Below are 27,966 nucleotides of genomic sequence, written 5' to 3' on the forward strand. Positions count from 1 at the left end.
GCTACTCTCGCCTTCTGTTGAAATGTACACATTCCAAATGTAAAGAACTGGAAAAGGGTGAGTGATGACCAAGTTTTCCTCAAAAACTCCCATTTACATCATTTTGTTGATGTAAATGCCCATATCGGCTGTACACATTTATAGTAGTTGTGTTTTAATATATTGCTAAATATAGCAATCACAACAACAATAACAACCACCAACAGAACAGCATCAGTAAATAGGATTATGTACAAATGTGATAGTAAAAATTAAGTTAAAGTTAAAGTACCAATGATTGTCACACACACACTAGGTGTGGCGAAATTATTCTCTACATTTGACCCATCACCCCCTGGGAGGTGTGGGGAGCAGTGAGCAATAGCGGTGGCCACGCCCGGGAATCATTTTTGGTGATGTAACCCCCAATTCCAACCCTTGATGCTGAGTGCCAAACAGGGAGGTAGTGGCTCCCATTTTTATAGTCTTTGGTTCGACTCGGCCGGGGTTTGAACTCACGACCTAAGTCTAAGTCTAAATAAAGAAACTTGTTCATTTTCACGTGGTTGTTGTCTTTTTTATTATGTATCATTTTATTTTTATCAAGAAAATAAACAAAACGTTTTAAATATCACAACACCAGACCTTGAAAACAACTAAGAAAAGTAAGGAGCAGAGGGAGTGACGTCATCTTCACACATGCGCAGAACCGACCGTACTTCCGGTAGTGAATGATGGCAAGATGGCGGACTCAGTGGCTGTTAGCGTACCCGTTTATAAATGACGACATTACCACACACTGCAATTAGCAAATGTAGAAACAAATACCTAAATTATTTTTTTCCTTATTAAGCCCACCAAACGGAAGTTGAGTTTGAAGCGATGGAGTTTTATGTGAAGTGAAGATTGAAGACGTGATAGAAGATGGACGACTACTGCTATGCTAAGATGGCGACGTCCGCTAAAAGAGAACATGAAAGAGAATCAGCGCCACCAACTTCCAGCAAATCACCAACGGAGATAAAGACGAAAGATGAAGGTGAGTGACTTGAAGTTTCGTCATTTGAAAGCTGTCGTAAGCCATGAAATGAGCGTCGATGATAAATTAGCCGACTCACTTGAATGTAAAGAAAGAGCCGCCATGATTGTTAGCTTGAAGAAGGCAGTGGAGTTCACATCAGAGGAGATGAAAGAATGCAAAAGAATCAGAATCAGAAATACTTTATTAATCCCCGAGGGGAAATTAAGATTTTCAGCACAATCCCATTTAAGATCAGACAAACATTACAGGGAGACAGAACTGGATCGCTGACAGGTCTGCCAACTTCCGGCGCCCTTTACAAAAAAGATAAGCTACAGGTAAACAATGGGGGGAGGGGGAGAAAAAAAATCAGTCCAAGCCTGGGCCTGTGATGTATCATGTTGTATGCTTGCATGTTGAAATAAACTCAATATCAAACTCAAACTCAAACCCCTGGGCCAAGGGGAAAAACAACTCATAGCCATAGCACACATCCCATCCCTCTTACATGTGTGTAAGAGGGAAACATCAAAGAACACAAAGGACATTAAAGACATTAAAAGAGCAGCCACTTCTACACACAGCTATGAATAAAAAGTAAAAGAAACATATACACTGTGGTAGCCTCTGCGGTGTTCCACGCCATCGTCTGCTGGGGTGGGGGGAGCATAGCCAGAGACAGGAGCAGACCCAACAAAGCAACCAAGAGAGCCGACTCCACCCTCGGCCGCCCACCAACTCTCGGCCAGTGTCCAGTCCGCATGGATGAGCGAGGATGCGTCTAAGCCAGGGGTCGGCAACCTTTACCACTCAAAGAGCCATTTTGACAAGTTTCACAAATTAAAGAAAACAATGGGAGCCACAAAACTCTTTTGAAAATTTAAAATGAAATAACACTGCATGCAAAGTTTTTTTTGCTTTGTGCTGTTTTAACCAGGGGTCTCAGACACGCGCACCTTAATATGAAAATGTAATGTTAGTGCGACCCGCAAGTTTTAAAGAATGGCGCCTGATAGGGTCATACTTGCCAACCCTCCCAATTTTTCCGGTAGACTCCCGAATTTCAGGGCGTGATGGCACTGCTTCTAGCGCCCTCTACAGCCTGCCCAAACAACGTACCTGCTCGACCACATGTTGAATGCAGCTTCGGTCTACATTATACACCCCCGCTACCACCAAACCCCGCCCACCTCAACCGACGCACAGAGGGGGGGGGGGGGGTTGATGTGTGGGCGGGTTGGTGGTAGCGGGGGTGTATAATGTAGACTAAGAGTTAGGGCTGCATGGGATTCTGGGTATTTGTTGTGTTGTGTTTATGTTATGTTACGGTGTGGAGGTTCTCCAGAAATGTGTTTGTCATTTTTTTTGGTGTGGGTTCACAGTGTGGCGCATATTTGTAACGTAACAGTGTTAAAGTTGTTTTATACGGGCACCATCAGTGTAAGCTGTGTGGCTGTTGACCAAGTATGCCTTGCTGTCTCCTATGTGTGCAAGTAAAAGCTACATACAACATGTGGCCGGGCTGGCATGCTGTTTGTACAGGCTATAGAGGACAATAAATGCAGTGCCATTAGGTCACGCCCTTAATTTAGATGTTAGGGTGAAAATCTGAGAATATTTGCCCCGGGAGACTTCTAGGAGAGGCACTGAGATCCGTAAGTCTCCTGGGAAAATCGGTAGGGTCGGCAAGTATGCAGCTGAGCCGCATCAGAGTGGTCAAAGAGCCGCATGCGGCTCCGGAGCCGCGGGTTGCTGACCCCTGGTCTAAGCAGACCGAGGTGTCCGATACCTGCTCATTCAGCCAAGACACTGTGAAGCTTGTCCGTCCCGGCGCTCAGCGCCAGCTCTGCAGCCCAGTCTCTTCATCCACATCTCCTCCAGTCTCTCCAAACGGACTTTGGTGTGGCAGAGACCCAGCAGCTGGTCTCCATGGCCAAAAGGCTCCCAGGAGGCTGATCCAGAGTCCACAAAAAAGCACAGCAGAAGTCACGAAAGTGCCACCCCTTGTCACACAGTCCCAAAGGGTCCCGAACCAAAAGGCAACAAAATCTATATATATAATAACACATGAAAACAAAAGGGAAACACAAAAGGATGACACAAGAGCACAGAGCTCCTGCCAACAGCAGCCACTACAGCGGCGCCGCCCACTGCTCCCCTCACCTCTCAGGGGGTGAACAAGGGATGGGTCAAATGCAGAGGACACATTTCAAGTGGAAGAGCAAAACAAGCGCTTGTGTAAAGAAAATAATGATGTGAAAGAAGAGATGTTGGGGAAGAGTAAGAGATGTGAAGAGAAGACTGGACCACATGTCTACATCAACCTGCAGAGGATTGGAGGTAATAAAGAACAAGAATAATATCATTACTGTCAACTTGAAGTTCTCCACAAGTGTCAAAGTCAAAGAAAGTTACCAAAGCACATTTAAATAATGTGCATGTTTGTTTTAACTGTTACAATCTAAAATACAGTTTTGGATCATTAGAAATAAAATAAATATATATTGTAAAATAAAAACGTTCTTAAATTGTGTATAAAGTACTTTTACAAGGAAATCAAATCGACCACTTAAATTTTAAATACTGTAATTCCAAATAATATGTTGGTTTAGGTCTTTATCATAACTACTTGAATGGTTTATGGAGGCGACTTGTCCAGGTGGACCCCGCCTTCCGCCCCAACGCAGCTGAGTTAGGCTCCAGCACCCCCCGCCACCCGAGAGGGACAAGCGGTAGGAAATGGATGGATGGTCCGGCATAGAATTTTTTTAAGCGAGGAAATCCCCATTTTGATTGATTGATTGAGACTTTTATTAGTAGGTTGCACAGTGAAGTACATATTCCGTACAATTGACCACTAAATGGTAACACCCGAATAAGTTTTTCAACTTGTTTAAGTCGGGGTCCACTTAAATTGATTCATGATACAGATATATACTATCATACATAGGTGTGAATGAATGATGGGTTTTTAACATGTAAAGCGACTTTGGGTACTTAGAAAAGCGCTATATAAATTCCAGGTATTATTATTATTATTATTATATATACTATCATCATAATACAGTCATCACACAAGATAATCACATTGAATTATTTACATTATTTACAATCAGGGTGTGGGGGGGGTAGGATATGGACAGCAAGTAGTGGACATAGAGAGAGAGAGAGAGAGAGAGAGAGAGAGAGAGAGAGAGAGAGAGAGAGAGAGAGAGAGAGAGAGAGAGAGAGAGAGAGAGAGAGAGAGAGAGAGAGAGAGAGAGAGAGAGAGAGAGAGAGAGAGATCAGAAGGCATAAGAAAAAGTATCTGCATTTGATTGTTTATATTTGATTATTAGCAATTGATTATTAGCAATCCTGGGAGGGTGTTAGTTTAGGGTTGTAGCTGCCTGGAGGTGAACTTTTATCACTAATTTATCCTTTATTAGCAACATTTTTTGAAAGCACGACTGCTTTAAAAATATTAATATACACGCTTCTCCAACCGCTTATTGGGAGTTTTTAGAGGAGAACTGGGTCATCACTCACCCCTTTGCAACTCTTTACATTTGGAATGTGTACATTTCAACAGAAGGCTAATAGTGAAGTGAAGTGAATTATATTTATATAGCGCTTTTTCTCTAGTGACTCAAAGCGCTTTACATAGTGAAAGCCAATATCTAAGTTACATTTAAACCAGTGTGGGTGGCACTGGGAGCAGGTGGGTAAAGTGTCTTGCCCAAGGACACAACGGCAGTGACTAGGATGGTGGAAGCGGGGATCGAACCTGGAACCCTCAAGTTGCTGGCGAGCTATACCGCTCGGTTGGTATATAATAGGAACCACCTTACATCAGATGAAGTGGCGACTTGTCCAGGGTGTCCCGCCTACCACCCGAGTGCAGCTGAGATAGGCTCCAGCACCCCCCGCGACTTCGAAAGGGACAAGTGGTAGAAAATGGATGAATGGACATGTGGAATACATAATAATATTTATATAACTTTGCACTATTATTATTATTTATTGATGTTAACAATTGTGTTTACAGCTCAGAATACAGAATACTATGGTCTATATTCTCAATGGAACATTTAAAGTTTTGGTGTTGTTTACTGCCGTCATATTGGGGGCGGCATGGCGTAGTGGGTAGAGCGCCCGTGTCAGAAACCTGAGGGTTGCAGGTTCGCTCCCCACCTCTTACCATGTAGTTGTGTCCTTGGGCAGGACACTTCACCCTTGCCCCCGGTGCCGCTCACACCGGTGAATGAATGTTGAATGAATGATAGGTGGTGGTCGGAGGGGCCGTAGGCGCAAATTGGCAGCCACGCTTCCGTCAGTCTACCCCAGGGCAGCTGTGGCTACGAAAGTAGCTTACCACCACCAGGTGTGAATGAATGATGGGTTTTTAACATGTAAAGCGACTTTGGGTACTTAGAAATGCGCTATATAAATCCCAGGTATTATTATTATTATTATTGCAGTCTACACATATTTCTTATGTGTGACTGCCATCTACCGTTTACACTTATCATTACATTATGTACCAAATAAAATAGCTTTGAGGTTGGTAAGCACAACTAAAATTATTCCGTACACTAGGCGCACTGTGGATTTTTGAGAAAATAAAAGGATTTTAAGTGCGCCTTATAGTCCAAACAATATGGGGAATATATATATATATATATATATATATATATATATATATATATATATATATATATATATATATATATATATATATATATATATATGCTGTCTGCTCTAAATAAAAAAAACAGAAATGACACAATATTCCATTCGTCTGTAGCCAAAGGAGGAGCCTTCTAGACGTATTATTAATACTAATAATAATTTAAATAATACATGTGGAATATATAACAATATTTATATGAACTATACACAATATAATAATTAAAGATGTACATATAATCGATGTATAATACAATCCTTGAATCGAAATCGAATTGTGAGGTGTCCAAAGATCCCCACCTCTAATCCTGACTTCCTGCTCAACAAGAAACCATTGAACTGTTCAACATGGGACGATCAACAAGTTTGATGCCTTGCAGATATCATCAAAATAAATCCTTTCATCTCATTTAAAGAAACAATTGTGTACACTGCTCAGATTAGAGTAAACTACGGTGGCCCAGAAGACTCTTTTACATTTCATGAAAGAAATTACAATTCCGGAACGCAAATTAACAAGAGACAACATAATTTACAATTTAACAAACTAAAATAACAATACGGATAATCAAACTAAATGGAATCAAATCTTTAAAAAAGTACAGGAAAAAGACAAAAAAAAGCAGGGGGGGTTCTCAGCAGGCATATATGAGGGGCTCCAGCACTATTTTTCTGTGCTAATACAGAAGTAACATTGTCTTCTTAATGGACTTTGGTTGTTAGCTACAGTAAGAGCCTAATTTACTAAGATTTTTGGTATTTAACTAGCAACCATTTGTAGGTTTAGATCAGAGGATGTCGTGAGTTTGTAAAGACTTTTGCGAAGCTTGTGATTAAGAGCTAAATGAATGCATTTTGATTGATTAAATTATCGATTTTATACCATTTTATTCATGGCACAAAAAGCACACACTTTATAGTACCGTAGTAATGTATATCGTAAAAAATAGAATAAAAAAAAAAAAGAATTTGATAGTTTTTTTATATTGTTATTTTTTTTTACCATTATTGTTAATTTACTTGTTTAGTCGTTACTAACAGTTAATTGGTTATTTTAAAATATATATGAAGTTGATCATTTAAAAATGAATATGAAGTTGATAATATTGTATTTTGGTGGCACTGGACAGTAAATACTGTACATGTGTTTTTCAAATTAATGACTGAACATGTTTTTAATCGCGATTTGAAAACAAATGAAAAATAATTGTGAATATTATGTATGCCATAATCGGACAAGGCTAGTATTGGCAATGACTTCACGATCGCGATGCTCGAGTAATGACGTAATACTCTATTGTGATATTGTGACATGGAGATATATTGCAATGTTCTACAAAGTTGAAACATACAGCTTAAAAGGCAAGTTGTATATACAGTATGTACATTTGATGACAGTAATAATTGATTAGACAAACTGTGTCAAAAAACAAATTAAAACTACCGTATTTTACGGACTATAAGGCGCACTTAAAATCTTTTTTTTGTCTCTAAACTCTACAGTGCGCCTTATAACCCGGTGCGCCTAATGTAAGAAATAAGTTTGGTTGTGCTTACCCACCTCTAAGCAATTGTATTTGGTACATAGCGAAATGATAAGTGTGACCAGTAGATGGCGGTCAAACGTAAGAGATACGTGGAGGCTGCACCGTTTGACGTGCTTTAATATAGGAGTATTATTATGGTGTGCGTATAAGGTAAGACATATTATCTGGCGTTTTGTTTTGCAATATTATGCAAAAGCAACTTTTCTTAGCTTCTGGTACCTGCTGATCTGTATTTGGGATCTGCATAAATCCTGAAAAATTGTGCGCGTCCGCCTGTTAGTCCGATAAGCTTATTCTTTTTCTCTATCTTCTTGTTATGGGACATTTATCCTCCACTGTTGCCATTTCTAATATAAAGTAGTGTAAAGTTCTTACTTATATCTGTCAGTAAACTCGCCATGAAAGCACTAAAACATACCGGTGTAGTGAGTTTACATTATTCATCCAAGGAACTTTAGTTATTAGAGAGTTCCGGTCGGAGGGTTTTTCACGGGACACATTTCTGGCGTTGTTGTTTACTGATGAGGAGATGCTGCTCCGTTATTGATTGAAGTAAAGTGTGAATGTCATTAAAACAGTTAGCTCCATCTTTGACTCTTCTTCCACTCCCGTCCTTGCACGCTACACCGCTACAACAAAGTTGACGGGGAGAAGACGCGGTCGATGGTGAGCCACGTAAATAAGACCGCCCACAAAACGGTGCATCCAAAAGCGACTGTCAGAAAGCGGCTTGAAGATGATCTGTAAAACATCATCCATGCGACATTTTCACCAAAGAACCACCATTACATGTTATGTAGAGCAGTGGTTCTCAACTTTTTTTCAGTGATGTACCCCCTGTGAACATTTTTTTAATTCAAGTACCCCCTAATCAGAGCAAAGCATTTTTGGTTGAAAAAAAAAGAGATACAGAAGTAAAATACTGCACTATGTCATCAGTTTCTGATTTATTAAATTGTATAACAGTGCAAAATATTGCTCATTTCTTGTGGTCTTTCTTGAACTATTTGGAAAAAAAGATATAAAAATAACTAAAAACTTGTTGAAAAATAAACAAGTGATTCAATTATAAATAAAGATTTCTACACATAGAAGTAATCATCAACTTAAAGTGCCCTCTTTGGGGATTGTAATAGAGATCCATCTGGATTCATGAACTTAATTCTAAGCATTTCTTCACAAAAAAAGAAATCTTTAACATCAATATTTATGGAACATGTCCACAAAAAATCTAGCTGTCAACACTGAATATTGCATTGTTGCATTTCTTTCCACAGTTCTTTTTGACAGACATTTTCAAAAAATCTCATATACCCCTTGGCATACCTTCAAGTACCCCCAGGGGTACGCGTACCCCCATTTGAGAACCACTGATGTAGACCACAAGGAAGTCTTTTACATTTAGAACAAAAAAATAATAATATGACCCCTTTGATGCGCCTTATAATCTGGTGCTCTTTATATATGGAAAAAGATAAACAATAGACCATTCATCGGCAGTACGCCTTATAATCCGGTGCGCCCCATGGTCCGGAAAATACGGTACTTCTTAACTGTCGACTTCTTAAAACATAGTTCCATATTGATTTTTTTCCCCACTGCTAGTTTGTAGTGTCCTACTGTCCATTGAAACAGATGTTTTCTACTTTCGAGTCTAATCCGTGTCATGTATATTGATCCATCATTCTGGCAAGGCACTAAATGAATGGCCATGAAACACTACACACACATACAGTACATAGAAGAAAGTGTGTAAAGTGTCTATGTGTTGTTTGTGTCCTGCAGACGTCCAGCAGTTGATTGGTCTTTCAGAAGAAGTTTCCCCTCAGTCAGTAGGGGGGAGCTTCACTTTGAAGCAGGAGGCTCCACAACCACCCTGCATTAAAAAGGAAGAGGAGGAACTCTGCATCACTCAGGAGGGAGAGTGTCTTCTAGGACGAGAGGAAGCTGATTACATCAAGTTTCCACTGAGTATTCTCTCTGTGAAGACTGAAGATGATGAAGAGAAACCACAAGTAGACAACATCTTAGCTCCACTATCAGATAGTGAGGCTGAAGACGAGGTTGAAGAACCTTTGAGCAGAGATAAAGACTGTGCAGGTGATATGAGGACTCACATTGACAACAAACACTCTGATTGCTCTAAAAAGGAGACAGGTAAAAAACATTTCAGCTGCTTAGTTTGTTCTAAAAGCTTTACTAGAAAGGACAATTTGACTCGACACATGAGAACACACACAGGAGAAAAACCATTTAATTGCTCAGTTTGTGGTAAGAGTTTTTTTCAAAGGAGCAGTTTGACTCCACACATGAGAACACATGCAGGAGAGAAACCATTTAATTGCTCAGTTTGCGGTAAAAGCTTTTTTCAAAAGAGCAGTTTGACTCCACACATGAGAACACATGCAGGAGAGAAACCATTTATATGCTTAGTTTGTGGTAAAGGCTTTTCTCAGAAGAGCAGTTTGACTCAACACATGTCAATACACACAGGAGGGAAACCACTCAACTGCTCAGTTTGCGGTAAAAGCTTTTCACGGAAAAACAATTTGTCTCGACACATGAGAACACACACAGGAGAGAAATCATTCAACTGCTCAGTTTGTGGTAAAAGCTTTTGTCAAAAAATAGATTTGACCCGACATATGAGAAGACACACAGGAGAAAAATCATTTATTTGCTCATTTTGTGGTAAAGGTTTCGCTCTAAGCAACAATTTGACTCAACACATGAGAAGACACACAGGAGAAAAAGCATTTAGTTGTTCAGTTTGTGGTAAAAGATTCCGTCGTAATGCAGCCGCAGTAAAACACTTACGAAAACACACGGGAGAATAACCAACTTACTGTTTTTTGTTTGAATGTCCAAACATTTCTTATTCTTTTCTTTATGCCTTTTTTTTGCAGTCTCTTAGCGCCCTCAGTTTTCATCCCATCTGAACTGTTAAGGTATCAAAATGTACGACCAGGAATCGTTAGTTATCAAATATTCATCTTCCCAGAACACAAAGATTACCCAGATTTCCAGGTTTTCCAGGACATTTTCCCATTGAAAACAAATGGGCCAATTTTCCACATTGTTCCACCATCCACAGACTCCACTCTCCCTGGACATTCAAGCCAAGTTTCAAAATGTCCCTTTTTTCTTGGAATTAGCAGGACCATTTCCCTATTGAAAATGAACTGAAGGCTTACAAACCTCTTCCTATCCCACATCTCTGATCCGATTCTAACCTTTCCACCATCCACACATGCCACTCACCCTGGACATTTAGACAAAAAAAATTCCGGCTTCAACAATTTTCCTGATTACCAGGAAGTCCGGCTTTTAATCACCGTTGTTTAAGCCCTTTTTGTTTTGACTTTTTCTGCCCCGTTTTTATTTGATCAGAACCATTCAAGCATCCAAACATTTGACTCGGCCTGGAATCGATAGGGAACCATATTTGTTTTCTTCCAAAATTTCCCTAATTACCAAAAATTCCAGGTCCTCGAGGACATTATTTTACTCCATTTCTTACCTGATTTGAACTGTGGAACCATAGTAGATTTTATTTGTAAAAAGCACTTTACATTGAGTAAACAACCTCAAAGTGCTACAGTGTATTACAGAATTTAAAAAAATAAAAATATAATTAAAATAAATTAAAATAATAACTACAACAGCCAAATAGCTAGAACTAGTATGCATATATCTAAATAAAAAAAATGCTTTTTTAGAAAGTAGGGTTTATAAGCCTTTTTTTTTTTTAAAGCATCCACAGTCTGTGGTGCCCTCAGGTGGTCAGGGAGAGCATTCCACAGACTGGGAGCGGCGGAGCAGAAAGCCCGGTCTCCCATTGTTCGTAGCTTTGTCCTCGGAGGTTGGAGGAGGTTAGCCTGTCCGGCAGAGGTGTCGTGTGGAGGATTTGGGGGTGAGTAGTTCTTTGAGGTAGAGGAGAGCATTTCCATGCAGGCACTGGTGGGTTAGTAGGGAGACTTTGTATTCAATCCTGAGTGGAACAGGAAGCCAGTGAAGGGATTTGAGAATTGGTGTGATGTGGTCATATTTCCGCACTCTCCATCCACACACTTTACTTACCCTGGATATTAAAGTCAAAAACATGTTTCCCATTTCTCAACATTCAACCTGACTCTCGCCAAATCCTTGTAGTTCGCTGAGCTCCACACAAGGATCTGGGCTCGAAGGTATTGCAAACTCCTTCAAGATAGCAAAAAATAATGAACCAATCAGGATCGCTGGGCGGGATTTCATAGATGTGACGTAGCGCAGAGGCGATTTGATTCAAACAACAATGGCACAAACCACATCGATTGTCTACTGACATCGCTGCGTTGTTTCAGTAAAAGTTCTCTAACTTTTCGCTCTGTCGTTATCCAATATGTCAGCTGTTCTGTTTTGGATTTCCTAGCGTCGCTCTCATCAGCGTCACGGGTTGATTTCCATGTGAGTGGTTGAAGTAGCACTTCATTCAAGCTAACAGCCAAGTGGTTTATCCAATCACATACATAATTTTTTTTTTTTTACAAGGCCCCGCCTTCTGAAATACATCTCCATTTGAGAAGTCCCAGATCCATGTGTGGAGCTATCAGGTTCAAACACTGATGACATCTATTAATCAGACAAGAAGCAAGGAACCATGCAGAGACAGAGTTCAATTTAGCTCATGAGGAGAATGCATGGAGCTGCACACTTTGTCACAGTCTCGCCCTACGCTCTAAGGTACAGTTCCCACGTCCCTCTATTTATTCAGGAGTTCCACAGTCAACATCACTGAGGCTGCCTCTAAAAGGAGTGGTCACATATGTTATGCGAAGCAGGTCCAGGACGCACAATACGTGACGGAATGTGCTGGGGGCCTTGTGATTTCGCCTTGTCTCTGCTTCGTCTGCGTGCTGTCGTCTTATCTTCGTTGAGGTCCTTGAAGTCCTTGGCTGTTAGCGGGCTAAAACAAAGATAACATCTGCGGCTGAGGCCACCCCTCAGACAAGAAGTTTCGTCCTTGCACAGATACAAAAGTCTAACAAGAGCACAATAGCTAATAACTATAGCAACGGACTTTAAGCATACTAAAGTTGTGTGATAATATATATACACACACGATTATTCTAACAGGAGCTCAGCGAACTACAAGGATCTGGCGAGAGTCAGGTTAGAGTTTTCCTGGAATTACCAATCATTTTCTCCTCATTGAAAAGGAATAGGCAATATACAAACATCTATTAATCAGACAAGAAGCAAGGAACCATGCAGAGACAGAGTTCAATTTAGCTCATGAGGAGAATGCATGGAGCTGCACACTTAGTCACAGTCTCGCCCTACGCTCTAAGGTTCAGTTCCCACGTCCTTCTATTTATTCAGGAGTTCCACAGTCAACATCACTGAGGCCGCCTCTAAAAGGAGTGGTCACATATGTTATGCGAAGCAGGTCCAGGACGCACGATACGTGACGGAATGTGCTGGGGGCCTTGTGATTTCGCCTTGTCACTAATAACTATAGCAACGGACTTTAAGCATACTAAAGTTGTGTGATAATATATATATACACACGATTATTCTAACAGGAGCTCAGCGAACTACAAGGATCTGGCGAGAGTCAGGTTAGAGTTTTCCTGGAATTACCAATCATTTTCTCCTCATTGAAAAGGAATAGGCAATATACAAACTTCTGCATGTCCCACATTTCTCATCTGATTTGAACTGTTCCATCTTCCACAAACTCCACTCATCCTGGACATTCAAGCTAGCATGTTTCCCAGTTCTGAAAATGCTCGGATTACCCGTAATTACCAGGAATGTGGTCTGGCAACGACTGAAGATTTTCTTCTAACCACCACATTTTGAAAATGTATATGTGGAGGGGGCGTGGCCTGCGGACCTGCAGCGAAGCGGGGTGTGCCAGGACCGGCTTTGAGATCAGCGACAGGTGCGTGGATGGCCCACCTGGGCCTGCTTATCTAATCACCTAGGCAGCAGCCAGGGAGGAGAGAGGAGTTGGTGGTGGAGCGAGAGAGAGAGAGAGACCAAGAGACACTTGCTGAAAAGCACAAACAAAAAAGACTTATTGAAAAATGAAACCGTGCCTAAACCCGGAAACGGAGTGGTCATGTCGATGATTGGTGGTCCGAGGAACCCGGAGGGACGAAACCTCCACAGTATAAAAGATAGCATTTACTTTTATGATCCCATTGTTGCTGTGTTGAAAGACGGTGTTGTGTTGTATTGTTTGTTTTTGTGTACAGTGTTTTGTATTACTGTGTTATTGAAATAAAGATGAGGTTACATTTCTTTTTCATATTTATCACTTTTTTCTAAGAGAGCCCAGCCTGTAGGTTCAATGTGCACAAATGAATATCTTAGTTGTTCAGACAGTAATGTGTTCATGTCTTCATATATTGAGTTATGATGTTTGTAATGGGGAAAGACGTTAATGTGTGTTGTTTTCATGTTTAAATTTAAGATAGCTAGTGATTAGCGCGATTGCTCCTCGATAGTAATTAGTGGCAATATTGTCGTTAGTACACTGATCGCTATCTTGCTTCTCCATGAAATGATCAGTATCACGAGTCTGTGAGTTTATTTAAGTGCAGTTATCAATCACGATTTGATGACCATTTTCTTTTGAAACTGTAGGTTAATAACTCTCAGAGGTTTTCAAGGAACTTTATTGTCATACCAGCACACATGAGATGGTACGGAGTTTAGTACTACCAGAACAATAGTACATACATGATCATTGAAACAGAATAGAATATACAGTAAATAGCAGTGGTTAATATAGGAATGGAATAGTGCCAAATTTCCTAGTGGTTGCTGGAGGGATAAGAATAAGTCTTCCTTTCTTTGAATGACACACTTTTGACTCCGAAGTAAATTTGATGTGGGTTTAATATGTTTACAAAAGAATGACAATAAATATGAATACGGTGATAAACGGAAATAATAACAATTTGAAATATAATCGTCAAATAAATCAGTAAACAAATAGTGTGGCACCCTAAACCTATGCTCTCCTATATCTGTGCTCTGCCCAAACACCCAATAATGCACACATTCTTTAGTGCACACACCCACCCAACAGAGGAGGTGGTCTGCGACACCACCTATTTCCCACATACAACACTGTCCTTTCAATCGTTCCTGAAAGACTCTGCAATTTAGCCTCCAACAAATAACAGGAGTTACAAACATTCTGGTCACAGAAGGTTGATTGATTGATTGAAACTTGTATTAGTAGATTGCACAGTACAGTACATATTCCGTACAATTGACCCCTAAATGGTAACATCCGAACACGTTTTTCAACTTGTTTAAGTCGGGGTCCACGTTAATCAATTCATGGTACAAATATATACTATCTGCATAATACAGTCATCACACACATTAATCATCAGAGTATATATATTGAATAATTTACATTATACATTTAATTATTTACATTGTGACCAGAATACCATTTGTGCCATTTGTTTACAACTGAATAGAATGCTAACGTGGGTGATTCCGACCATTTTGGGCTGGTAGTGGTCGGTCCACAGCGGCATTGACTGCAGGATTGCTCGTTTGCATCTCAACAGTTGCTTTTCTCACTAGGATAGGACGGAAACATCCTTGCCCAGGCACACCTTCCTGGTGTTGGAGTATAAATATTTGGGCCACCACCCTCTCCTCTCCCAGGCCCTCATGTAACAACTTGCGTACGCACAAAAGTCAAATTGTGGTGATGATATTTTCAACGGAGACGTAGAGCAGTAGTTCTCAGCCTTTTTTCAGTGATGTACCCCCTGTGAACATTTTTTTTAATTCAAGTACCCTCTAATCAGAGCAAAGCATTTTTGGTTGAAAAAAAGAGATAAAGAAGTAAAATACAGCACTATGTCATCAGTTTCTGATTTATTAAATTGTATAACAGTGCAAAATATTGCTTATTTGTTGTGGTCTTTCTTGAACTATTTGAAAAAAAGATACACAAATAACTAAAAACTTGTTGGAAAATAAAAAAGTGATTCAATTACACTTAGAAGTAATCAACTTAAAGTGCCCTCTTTGGGGATTGTAATAGAGATCCATCTGGATTCATGAACTTAATTCTAAACATTTCTTAACAAAAAAAGAAATCTTTAACATAAATATTTATGGAACATGTCCACAAAAAATCTAGCTGTCAACACTGAATATTGCATAGTTGCATTTCTTTTCACAGTTCTTTTTGACAGACATTAAAAAAAAATCTCACGTACCCCTTGGCATACCTTCAAGTACCCCCAGGGGTACGCGTACCCCCATTTGAGAACCACTGACGTAGAGGATGAATAATGCATCTGTCTATTACCTGACATGTTAGCTACCTCTCTTTTGTTTATAATGTCTATTTTCTGCTGGATTTGCTCTCTATTTTATGCTGCAGCTGTTACAGATACTCTAATATTGTACATGCTCATTGTTATATATTGTATATATGATATAAACATATCAGTATATATCATATACTGTACATATATTATGTAAATATTACATATATCTTATATTTTATTATCCTACTACTACTATTTTATACCTGCATTGTCCTTTCCATCCTTTGTAACTGAGCTACTGTGTGGAACAATTTCCCTTGTGGATCATTAAAGTTTGTCTAAGTCTAAATAAAGACACTCGTTCATTTTCACGTTGCGGTTCTCTTTTTAATTATGTATTGTTTTCTTCTTATCAAGAAAATAAATAAAACGTTTTAAATATCACAACACCGGACCTTGAAAAAACTGGGGGGAAAGTAAGGAGTAAAGGAAATGACGTCATATTCACACATGCGCAGAAGCGACCGTACTTCCGGTAGTGAACGGCCAGGCGGCGAGCAAGATGGCGGACTGAGTGGCTGTAGCGTCCTCGTTTGAAAATGACCACATAACTGCAAATGTAGAAACAAATACATACACTATTCGTATTTTCTCAAGCCCACCAAATGGAATTTGAGTTTGGAGCGATGGAGTGTTACCTGAAGTGAAGATTGAAGACGTGATAGAAGATGGACGACTACTGCTATGCTAAGATGGCGACGTCCGCTAAAAGAGAACATGAAAGAGAATCAGCGCCACCAACTTCCAGCAAATCACCAACGGAGATAAAGACGAAAGATGAAGGTGAGTGACTTGAAGTTTTGTCATTTGAAAGCTATTTCAAGCCCTTAAAATCGAAATTAGCCGACCTTGTTGAAGAATATAAAGAAAGAGCCGCCATGAATGTTAGCTTGAAGAAGGCAGTGGAGTTCACATCAGAGGAGATGAAAGAATGCAAAAGTCAAATGAAGAAAGTGGAAGAGCAAAAAGACAGGAAAGCAGGAACAATACTATTAAAAGCAGGGCGGGTTCTCAGCAGGCATATATGAGGGGCTCCAACACAATTTTTCTGTGCTAATACAGAAGTAACATGGCCTTCTTAATGGACTTTGCTTGTTAGCTACAGTAAGAGCCTAATTTACTAAGATCCAAATACCACACACTAAACAGCGTGTGCAATCTATAAAATAGCATGTACTGAGTCTAAGCTAAAGGCCTACTGAAAGCCACTACTACCGACCACGCAGTCTGATAGTTTATATATCAATGATGAAATCTTAACATTATAACACATGCCAATACGGCCGGGTTAACTTATAAAGTGACATTTTAAATTTGCCGCTAAACTTCCGGTTCGAAACGCCTCTGAGGATGACGTATGCGCGTGACGTAGCCCGGGGAACACGGGTATGCCTTCCACATTGAAGCCAATACGAAAAAGCTCTGTTTTCATTTCATAATTCCACAGTATTCTGGACATCTGTGTTCGTGAATCTGTTGCAATCATGTTCATTGCATTATGGAGAAGGAAGCTGAGCAAGCAAAGAAGAAAGTTGTCGGTGCGAAATGGACGTATTTTTCGAACGTAGTCAGCAACAACAGTACACAGCCGGCGCTTCTTTGTTTACATTCCCGAAAGATGCAGTCAAGATGGAAGAACTCGGATAACAGAGACTCTAACCAGGAGGACTTTTGACTTCGATACACAGACGCCTGTAGAGAACTGGGACAACACAGACTCTTACCAGGATTACTTTGATTTGGATGACAAAGACGCAGACGTGCTACTGTGAGTATGCAGCTTTGGCTTCTAAACATTTGATCGCTTGACCGTATGTGCGCAACTTTTTTTTGCGTATGTACGTAACTTTTTTAAAATATATAAGCTTTATGAACCTTGGGTTAGGTGAACGGTCTTTTGGGCTGAGTGATTGTGTGTGTTGATCAGGTGTTTGAATTGTATTGGCGTGTTCTATGGAGCTAGGAGCTAGCAGAGGAGCTAGGAGCTAGCATAACAAACACGCAGGTGTTTTTATGCAGGATTAATTTGTGGCATATTAAATATAAGCCTGGTTGTGTTGTGGCTAATAGAGTATATATATGTCTTGTGTTTATTTACTGTTGTAGTCATTCCCAGCTGAATATCAGGTCACCCCCGGCTCTCACAGCATCTTCCCTATCTGAATAGCTTCAACTCCCCACTAGTCCTTCACTTGCACTTTACTCATCCACAAATCTTTCATCCTCGCTCAAATTAATGGGGAAATTGTCGCTTTCTCGGTCCGAATCTCTCTCACTTCATGCGGCCATCATTGTAAACAATAGGGAACTTTGCGTATATGTTCAACTGACTACGTCACGCTACTTCCGGTAGGGGCAAGCCTTTTTTTATCAGATACCAAAAGTTGCGATCTTTATCGTCGTTGTTCTATACTAAATCCTTTCAGCAAAAATATGGCAATATCGCGAAATGATCAAGTATGACACATAGAATAGATCTGCTATCCCCGTTTAAATAAAAAAATTTCATTTCAGTAGGCCTTAATCTAAGTCATGTAAACATTGATCCATCATTCTGGCAAGGCACTAAATGATTGGCCATGAAACACTACACACACATACAGTACATAGAAGAAAGTGTGTAAAGTGTGTTTGTGGTGTTCGTGGTTTGCAGACGTCCAGCAGCTGATCGGTAATCCAGAAGAAGTTTCCCCTCAGTTAGGGGGGAGCTCCACTTTGAAGCAGGAGACTCCACAACCACCCTGCATTAAAAAGGAAGAGGAGGAACTCTGCATCACTCAGGGGGGAGAGTGTCTTCTAGGACGAGAGGAAGCTGATTACACCAAGTTTCCACTGAGTATTCTCTCTGTGAAGACTGAAGACGATGAAAAGAAACCACAAGTACACAACCTCTTAACTCCACTATCAGATAGTGAGGCTGAAGACGAGGTTGAAGAACCTTTGAGCAGCGATACAGACTGTGAAGGTGATATGAGGACTCACATTGACAACAAACACTCTGACTCCTCAAAAAAGAAGAAAGGTAAAAAACATTTCAGCTGCTCAGTTTTTGCTCAAAGTTTTACTAAAAGAAGAAATTGTGTCGCCAAATCAAGGAGAAACTGCTCATGGATCATGTCTGAGCTAAAGTGCGTTGGTTTTGTTTGTGTCCTGCAGGCATCCAGCAGCTGATTGGTCATCCAGAAGAAGTTTCCCCTCAGTTAGGGGGGAGCTCCACTTTGAAGCAGGAGACTCCACAACCACCCTGCATTAAAAAGGAAGAGGAGGAACTCTGCATCACTCAGGAGGGAGAGTGTCTTCTAGGACGAGAGGAAGCTGATCTCACCAAGTTTCCACTGAGTATTCTCTCTGTGAAGACTGAAGATGATGAAGAGAAACCACAAGTAGACAACATCTTAGCTCCACTATCAGATAGTGAGGCTGAAGACGAGGTTGAAGAACCTTTGAGCAGCAATAAAGACTGTGAAGGTGATATGAGGACTCACACTGACAACAAACACTCTGAATGCTCTAAAAAGGAGACAGGTAAAAAACATTTCAGCTGCTCAGTTTGTGCTAAAAGCTACACTAGAAAGAACCATTTGACTCAACACATGAGAACACACACAGGAGAAAAACCCTTCACTTGTTCAGTTTGCGGTAAAAGCTTTTTTCAAAAGAGCAGTTTGACTCTACATATGAGAATACATGCAGGAGAGAAACCATTTAATTGTTCAGTTTGTGGTAAAAGCTTTTCTCAAAATAGCAGTTTGACTTTACATATTAGAGCACACGCAGGAGAAAACACATTTAATTGCTCAGTTTGTGGTAAAAGCTTTTCACGAAAGGACAATTTGTCTCGACACATGAGAACACACACAGGAGAGAAACCGTTCAACTGCTCCGTTTGTGGTAAAAGTTTTTGTCAAAAAATAGATTTGACCCGGCATATGAGAAGACACACTGGAGAAAAATCCTTTATTTGCTCAGTTTGTGGCAAAAGTTTTTCACGAAACAGCTGTTTGACTCAACACATGAGAAAACACACAGGAGAAAAAGCATTTAGTTGTCCAGTTTGTGGTAAAAGATTCCGTCGTAATGCAGCCGCAGTAAAACACTTAACAAAACACACAGGAGAATAACCAATTACATTTTTTTATTGCAGTCTTTTAGCGCCCCCAGTTTTCATCCGATCTGAACTGTTAAGGTATCAAAATGTACTCCGGCCGGAAATCGTTAGTTATCAAATATTCATCTTCCCAGAACACAAAGATTACCCAGATTTCCAGGTTCTCCAGGACATTTTTTCATTGAAAATGAATGGGCCAATTTACCACATTTCTCACCCGATCTCAACCGTTCAATCATCCACAGACTCCACTCACCCTGGACATTCAAACCAAAGTGTTTTCAAGTTCCGAAATTCCCCTTATTTCCAGGATTACAGGACCATCTCCCCATTTGAAATGAACTGAATAATTATACACCTCTCCATATCCCACATGTATTATCCAATTTAAACATTTCTACCATCCACACATTCCACTCACCCTGGACATTCAAACTAAAATGTTTCCGGCTTCAGACATTTCCCTGATTACCAGAAATTCTGGCTTTTAAACACCACTGTGTTTGACTTTTTTCTTTTGATTTTTTCTCCCCCACTTTGTATCCGATCAGAACCATTCAAGCATCTAAACCTTTGACTCGCCCGGGAATCAATAGGAGGCCATATTTTTCTTTCCAAAACTTCCCTGATTACCAGGAAGTACAGATCGTTGTGCACATTATTTTAATCCATTTTTTACCTGATTTGAACCGTCCCACCATCCACACACTTTACTTACCCTGCATATTAAAGACAAAAATATGTTTCTCATTTCTCAAAATTCAGGGTTTTCCTGGAATTACCAATATTTTTCTCCTCATTAAAAAGGAATAGGCAATATACAAAATTCTGCATGTCCCACATTTCTCATCTGATTTGAACCGTTCCATCATCCACAAACTCCACTCATCCTGGACATTCAAGCCAGCATGTTTCCCAGTTTTAAAAATGCCCGGATCACCCGGAATTACCAGGAATTTCCCACCATTCAAAATGAATGGGTAATATACAAACCTCTTCATATCCCACATTTGTCAACTGATATGAACCCTTCCAACATCCCCACACTCCACTAACCCTGAACTGTCCACTCATGCATATCGGCAACTTGCGCCCATACGGCATTCACACGCAATTCCTACCGGAATTGTGTTATCTAATGTTGCGTCGACCAGCTCTTCCTCCCAGGGAATTTAAGTCACTGGTCAATCCCAAGTTCTTTCGATGACATATATGCTGAGTAAGAAGGACCATCAAGACAGAATAAGAATATTATCAAGTTTTACTGAAGCTTCAGGAGAACCACCTAAACCAATACATATTCATACCGGCTTCTTAAGTTGTTCTAACATTCAAACGGAAAAACACTACTCTTTAAAGACGAATCTGAAGTTGATCTCGTAACTTAAGTGTTGAAAGTAAAAAAAAACTAGTACAAATGTATCACTTTATGAGTGGGGCACCTTTTGGATCCTAAATATATTTAATGGGATTTTATTTATCTTTTCACTGTGATTACTCAAAAATAACAATGAATTCATATCAATGGTGTCTTGCATTATTGATGTTTTTAAGGCTCTAATTACTTCACATCAAACATTGCTTTCTGAATGTTTTGGGCAGTGGGTGAAATACTGCATATTTCAGTTTTATTATAAAAAACAAACTAGTCTTGACAGAAAAGGCATAACATCTTTTTGTTTTTTTAATTTGATATCAACCTGAAGTTAATATACTGTAGAGATTTACTGTAAGCGTAAAATAAAAAAATTATTTGACTTGTTTTTAACATTTTAATGACTTAGACCCTTTATGGTCCCCGGGAGCCCTAAAGGTAAAAAAAACCCAAAATCCATATATTTTGTTATGATTTGAAAATGAAAACTATCAAAATGGCCCCCGCAGGCTTTAATTTTTCCGTATGCGGCCCTCAGTAGAAAAAGTTTGGACACCCCTGCACTAAACAGACCCATGTAGACAAAGATAAACTGGTATACAGAATATATAAAGGAAAAGTACTAGCTGCTCTAAACATGGCTATGAATAAAGAAAGAACTCTTAAACATATATGCATTCTCCACACTAATTAGTGTTATGTCGTTCATATGTGGCGACATCCACCCAAACCAAGGACTCCTCAAAATAAATTCACTGCTTCTTTTACAAATATCTGAAGTACTTGTACAAATTGGGATTATCTGGAGCATAATCTTATTTCCTCATGACCCCATGTCTTCTGTGTATATGAAACTTTCCTCAATAGTAAGATAGATGATGCTTGTAGTGTTCGGTTACTCCTTCTTCTGGCTCCAGCTGGGGAGGAATTGTAGTCTTCTTCAGTGAGGCTTTTACCGCCTCCAGAATGTCTGGCTTTGAACGCCAACAACATGAATCGATCCGCCTGAAACTACACCCTCCCAGGTTGCCTGGGGCCTCATGTATTAAAACTTGTGTGGGTTTCTAATAAAATTGTAAGAGCCTTTGCTCGTGGAGGGTTCTCCTGAGTCCGATAGATCTTCCTAGAGCCCGGTGTACAGGGTTGAGCACGTTTTTATTGACATAAACAGGTTCGAATTGCTTTCCAACAGTCTCTGCCTCGTACGTGTGTGTCTCTCTGGCTCCAACTCCAACTACGTGTCTCCTCCCGGCTGCTGCTAATAAGGGGGACATGTGATTAGATAATCAGCCACAGCTAGGCAATCTGCTCACCTGTCGCTGGCTTCGAGGCTGGGCCATACACACCCCATTCCTGCAGGAGGCACGCCGACCACACCCTCCTCCACAAAAATGTCTTAATAAAAAAAATGGTGTACGCTCAAATCCAGAAAATGTCATACACACAAAAAATAATTGCGCATGCAATAATCCAAGCACATTTCTTTTATACATCTCAATCGATGTGGAATTGAGCATACATGTTAGAGGGATTCACCACTGCCAGTCTAGCACCCATTTACGTAAATATGCAAAAAAGTGTTGCACACTTTACGCACAGGTTTGTAACGTGAGTATACTTTGCACGCAGAGACAATCGGGGGCTTGTTTGAAAGATCTTAAGATGTAGTTTAACCAGAAAAAAACAACAAGTCACTAACTTTCAACTGTCAAAAGTCTAGCAGCCGCATTTTGTACCAACTGTAATCTTTTAATGTTAGACATAGGGAGACCCGAAAATAATACGTTACAGTAATCGAGACGAGACGTAATGAATGCATGAATAATGATCTCAGCGTCGCTAGTGGACAAAATGGAACAAATTATATATTATATATATAATATTTTGGACAAAGTGTCTGGTATTCATGTTTTTTAAGATAGCTAGCAATTAGCACAATAGCTGCTAGCTAGTGATTAGTGGCATTATGGGCGTTAGTGCTCTGATCTCTGGAGGCTATCTTGCTTCTCCAGGAAATGAGCAGTTTCACTAGTTTGTGAGATTAAGTGAGGTTATCAATCACAATTGTATGATCATTTTCATTTGAAACGGTATTATTAACTGTCACAGGGGTTTCCATAATAATCACTCATTTTTGTGCTTACTCATGACTAAAAGTAAACAGACGACATGTTTTTTTCCCCAAAATACTGTATGCTCACACTAACAGCCTTCCAAATGCTACTTGTGCAACATGCTTTGATTCAAACTTACCAGTCTGAAAATACGGTGAACGTGCAATGTGCAAAGTGATGGTGTTAAAAGTCATGTTCGATCGTAGCTTTACAACCTGATTTCCTTCGGCTTTGCTTTCACACTGAAAAATGAGAAAAATCTCACCAAATCCTTTTTTTCCCTGAAACGAAAATGACAAGGATGTAGCAACAAAAACAAACTAATTTTAAGTATTGCATTTAGCCATGTAAATAAGCTATTCAGAGGTCAATGACACCCACATCACATTGCATTTCCACCTCACACTTTCAAGCCTTAAAATTGTTTGGATTTTACAGACGTCACATCTAAATTAGAACAATACATGGTCAATAATCAGATATAATTGTCTAAATTACTATAATAAATGGCCAATAATCAGATACAATTGTCTAAATGACAATACTAAATGGCCAATAATCAGATATTGTCTAAATTAAAATAATAAATGATGAATAATCAGATAGTACTGTCTAAATTGGAATAATAAATGGTCAATAACCAGATATAATTGTCTAAATTAGAATAAAAAATTGTCAATAATCATACATAATTTTCTGAATTAGGATGAATAAAGGATCAATAATCAGATATTGTCTAATTTAGAATTAATAAATGGCCAATAATCAGATACAATTGTCTAAATTACAATAATAAATGGCCAATAATCAGATATAGTTGTCTAAATTACAATACTAAGTGGACAATAATCAAATATTGTCTAAATTACAACAATAAATAGTCAATAATCAGATATAATTGTCTAAATTATAATGTTAAATTGCCAATAATCAGATATAATTGTCTAAATGTGTATAATAAATGGCCAATAATCAGATACAATTGTCTAAATTAGATAGATAGATAGTACTTCATTGATTCCTTCAGGAGAGTTCCCTCAGGAAAATTAAAACAAAAAAAGAAAAAGATAAATACATTTTATTATTGTAATTTAGACAATTAAATCTGATTATTGGCCATTTAGTATTCAAATTTAGACAATTGTATCTGATTATTGGCCATTTATTAAATAAACGATCAATAATCAGATATAAATGTCTAAATTAGATTAATAAATGGCCAATAATCAGATATAATTGTCTAAATTACAATAATAAATGATCAACAATCAGATTTAATTGTGTAAATTAGAATAATAAATGATCAATAATCAGATTTAATTGTCTAAATTAGAATAATAAATGATTACTAATCAGATTGTATTGTCTAAATTAGAATAATAAATGATTACTAATCAGATTTAATTGTCTAAAATAGAATAATAAATTATTACTAATCAGATTTAATTGTCTATATTAGAATAATAAATGATCAATAATCAGATATAATTGTCTAAATTAGAATAATAAATGATCAATAATCAGATTTAATTGTCTAAATTAGAATAATAAATTATTACTAACCAGATTTAATTGTCTAAATTAGAATAATAAATTATCAATAATCAGATATAATTGTCTAAATTAGAATAATGAATTATCAATAATCAGATTTAATTGTCTAAATTAGAATAATAAATGATTACTAACCAGATTTAATTGTTTAAATTAGAATAATAAATGATCAGTAATCAGATATAATTGTCTAAATTAGAATAATAAATTATCAATAATCAGATTTCATTGTCTAAATTAGAATAATAAATGATTACTAACCAGATTTAATTGTCTAAATTACAATAATAAATGATCAATAATCAGATATAATTGTCTAAATTAGAATAACAAATTATCAATAATCAGATTTAATTGTCTAAATTAGAATAATAAATGATTACTAACTAGATTAAATTGTCTAAATTAGAATAATAAATGATCAATAATCAAATATAATTGTCTAAATTAGAATAGTAAATGATCAATAATCAAATATAATTGTCTAAATTAGAATAATAAATGATCAATAATCAGATATAATTGTCTAAATTAGAATAATAAATTATCAATAATCAGATTTAATTGTCTAAATTAGAATAATAAATTATCAATAATCAAATATAATTGTCTAAATTAGAATAATAAATGATCAATAATCAGATATAATTGTCTAAATTAGAATAATAAATTATCAATAATCAGATTTCATTGTCTAAATTAGAATAATAAATGATTACTAACCAGATTTAATTGTCTAAATTACAATAATAAATGATCAATAATCAGATATAATTGTCTAAATTAGAATAATAAATTATCAATAATCAAATTTCATTGTCTAAATTAGAATAATAAATGATTACTAACCAGATGTAATTGTCTAAATTAGAATAATAAATGATCAATAATCAGATATAATTGTCTAAATTAGAATAATAAATGATCAATAATCAGATTTAATTGTCTAAATTAGAATAATAAATGATTACAAACCAGATTTAATTGTCTAAATTAGAATAATAAATTATCAATAATCAAATATAATTGTCTAAATTAGAATAATAAATGATCAATAATCAGATATAATTGTCTAAATTAGAATAATAAATGATCAATAATCAGATTTCATTGTCTAAATTAGAATAATAAATGATTACTAACCAGATGTAATTGTCTAAATTAGAATAATAAATGATCAATAATCAGATATAATTGTCTAAATTAGAATAATAAATTATCAATAATCAGATTTAATTGTCTAAATTAGAATAATAAATGATTACAAACCAGATTTAATTGTCTAAATTAGAATAATAAATTATCAATAATCAAATATAATTGTCTAAATTAGAATAATAAATGATCAATAATCAGATATAATTGTCTAAATTAGAATAATAAATGATCAATAATCAGATTTCATTGTCTAAATTAGAATAACAAATGATTACTAACCAGATTTAATTGTCTAAATTAGAATAATAAATGATCAATAATCAGATATAATTGTCTAAATTAGAATAATAAATTATCAATAATCAGATTTAATTGTCTAAATTAGAATAATAAATGATTACTAACCAGATTTAATTGTCTAAATTAGAATAATAAATGATCAACAATCAGATATAATTGTCTAAATTAGAATAATAAATGATCAATAATCAGATGTAATTGTCAAAATTAGATTAATAAATGATCAACAATCAGATATAATTGTCTAAATTAGAATAATAAATGATCAATAATCAGATTTAATTGTCTAAATTACAATAATAAATGGTGTTTTCGACTGTACGAATCGTTCAAATCGCGAAAAGGTTCAACCTTTCTTCCTCGAGATGTTTTGATTGATTGATTGAGACTTTTATTAGTAGGTTGCACAGTGAAGTACATATTCCGTACAATTGACCACTAAATGGTAACACCCGAATAAGTTTTTCAACTTGTTTAAGTCGGGGTCCACTTAAATTGATTCATGATACAGATATATACTATCATATATACTATCATCATAATACAGTCATCACACAAGATAATCACATTGAATTATTTACATTATTTACAATCAGGAGTGTGGAGGGGGGGTGGGGTGGGGGGGGGGGATATGGACATCAAGTAGTGGACATAGAGAGAGAGAGAGAGAGAGAGAGAGAGAGAGAGAGAGAGAGAGAGAGAGAGAGAGAGAGAGAGAGAGAGAGAGAGAGAAAGAGAGAGATCAGAAGGCATAAGAAAAAGAATCTGCATTTGATTGTTTACATTTGATTATTAGCAATCCGGGGAGGGTGTTAGTTTAGGGTTGTAGCTGCCTGGAGGTGAACTTTTATAGCAGTTTTGAAGGAGGATAGAGATGCCCTTTCTTTTATACCTGTTGGGAGCGCATTCCACATTGATGTGGCATAGAAAGAGAATGAGTTAAGACCTTTGTTAGTTCGGAATCTGGGTTTAACGTGGTTAGTGGAGCACCCCCTGGTGTTGTGGTTATGGCGGTCATTTACGTTAAGGAAGTAGTTTGACATGTACTTCGGTATCAGGGAGGTGTAGCGGATTTTATAGACTAGGCTCAGTGCAAGTTGTTTAACTCTGTCCTCCACCTTGAGCCAGCCCACTTTAGAGAAGTGGGTAGGAGTGAGGTGGGATCTGGGGTGGAGGTCTAGAAGTAACCTGACTAGTTTGTTCTGAGATGTTTGGAGTTTAGATTTGAGGGTTTTGGAGGTGCTAGGGTACCAGGAGGTGCATGCGTAATCGAAAAAGGGTTGAACGAGAGTTCCCGCCAGAATCCTCAAGGTGCTTTTGTTGACCAGAGAGGAAATTCTGTAGAGAAATCTCGTTCGTTGGTTAACCTTTTTGATTACCTTGGTTGCCATTTTATCACAGGAAAGGTTAGCCTCTAGAATGGAACCTAGGTAGTTGACCTCATCTTTCCTGGTGATGACACTGTCACCTACTTTTATGGTGAAGTGATTGACTCTCTTAAGTTTGATGTGGGACCCAAACAGGATGGATTCTGTTTTACCCAAGTGGATGGATAGCTTGTTGTCAGCGAGCCAGGTGCAAGTTCTACAGAGCTCAGCACTGAGGATTTTCTCCACCTGTGACTTGTCCTTGTCTGATACCAGCAGGGCAGAGTCATCCGCAAACAAAAACAATTCACAGTCACATGCCGATGACATGTCGTTTATGTATATTAGGAACAGTAAAGGCCCTAATATACTGCCTTGGGGGACTCCACAGTTCACCGAGAGGGGGGGGGACACGGTGCCG

General features: G+C 37.9%; 2 protein-coding genes across 4 annotated transcripts; both read left to right on the top strand.

The window, feature by feature from the left end:
• The first annotated feature begins 696 nt into the window (after positions 1 to 696).
• LOC133631887 (gastrula zinc finger protein XlCGF8.2DB-like) lies at positions 697 to 11,335 on the top strand. 3 transcript variants are annotated; one of them, XM_062024065.1, is made up of 3 exons: positions 697 to 1,018; positions 9,001 to 9,372; positions 10,122 to 11,335. In XM_062024065.1, the coding sequence occupies exons 1-3, from the start codon at positions 904 to 906 to the stop codon at positions 10,127 to 10,129; spliced, it is 495 nt and encodes a 164-aa protein (XP_061880049.1). In that variant the 5' UTR covers positions 697 to 903; the 3' UTR covers positions 10,130 to 11,335. The 3 variants fall into 3 exon arrangements, with proteins under 3 accessions (XP_061880049.1, XP_061880048.1, XP_061880047.1); XM_062024064.1 differs by having other exon boundaries at positions 10,970 to 11,335; XM_062024063.1 differs by having other exon boundaries at positions 9,001 to 11,335.
• Positions 11,336 to 13,321: 1,986 nt separating this feature from the next.
• On the top strand, positions 13,322 to 22,188 carry LOC133632108 (zinc finger protein OZF-like). The gene is made up of 3 exons (XM_062024343.1): positions 13,322 to 13,370; positions 18,223 to 18,591; positions 18,726 to 22,188. The coding sequence occupies exons 1-3, from the start codon at positions 13,322 to 13,324 to the stop codon at positions 19,688 to 19,690; spliced, it is 1,383 nt and encodes a 460-aa protein (XP_061880327.1). The 3' UTR covers positions 19,691 to 22,188.
• The last annotated feature ends 5,778 nt before the right edge of the window (positions 22,189 to 27,966 follow it).

This window comes from Entelurus aequoreus, linkage group LG17 (assembly GCF_033978785.1).
Source record: "Entelurus aequoreus isolate RoL-2023_Sb linkage group LG17, RoL_Eaeq_v1.1, whole genome shotgun sequence".
Lineage (NCBI taxonomy): Eukaryota > Metazoa > Chordata > Actinopteri > Syngnathiformes > Syngnathidae > Entelurus > Entelurus aequoreus.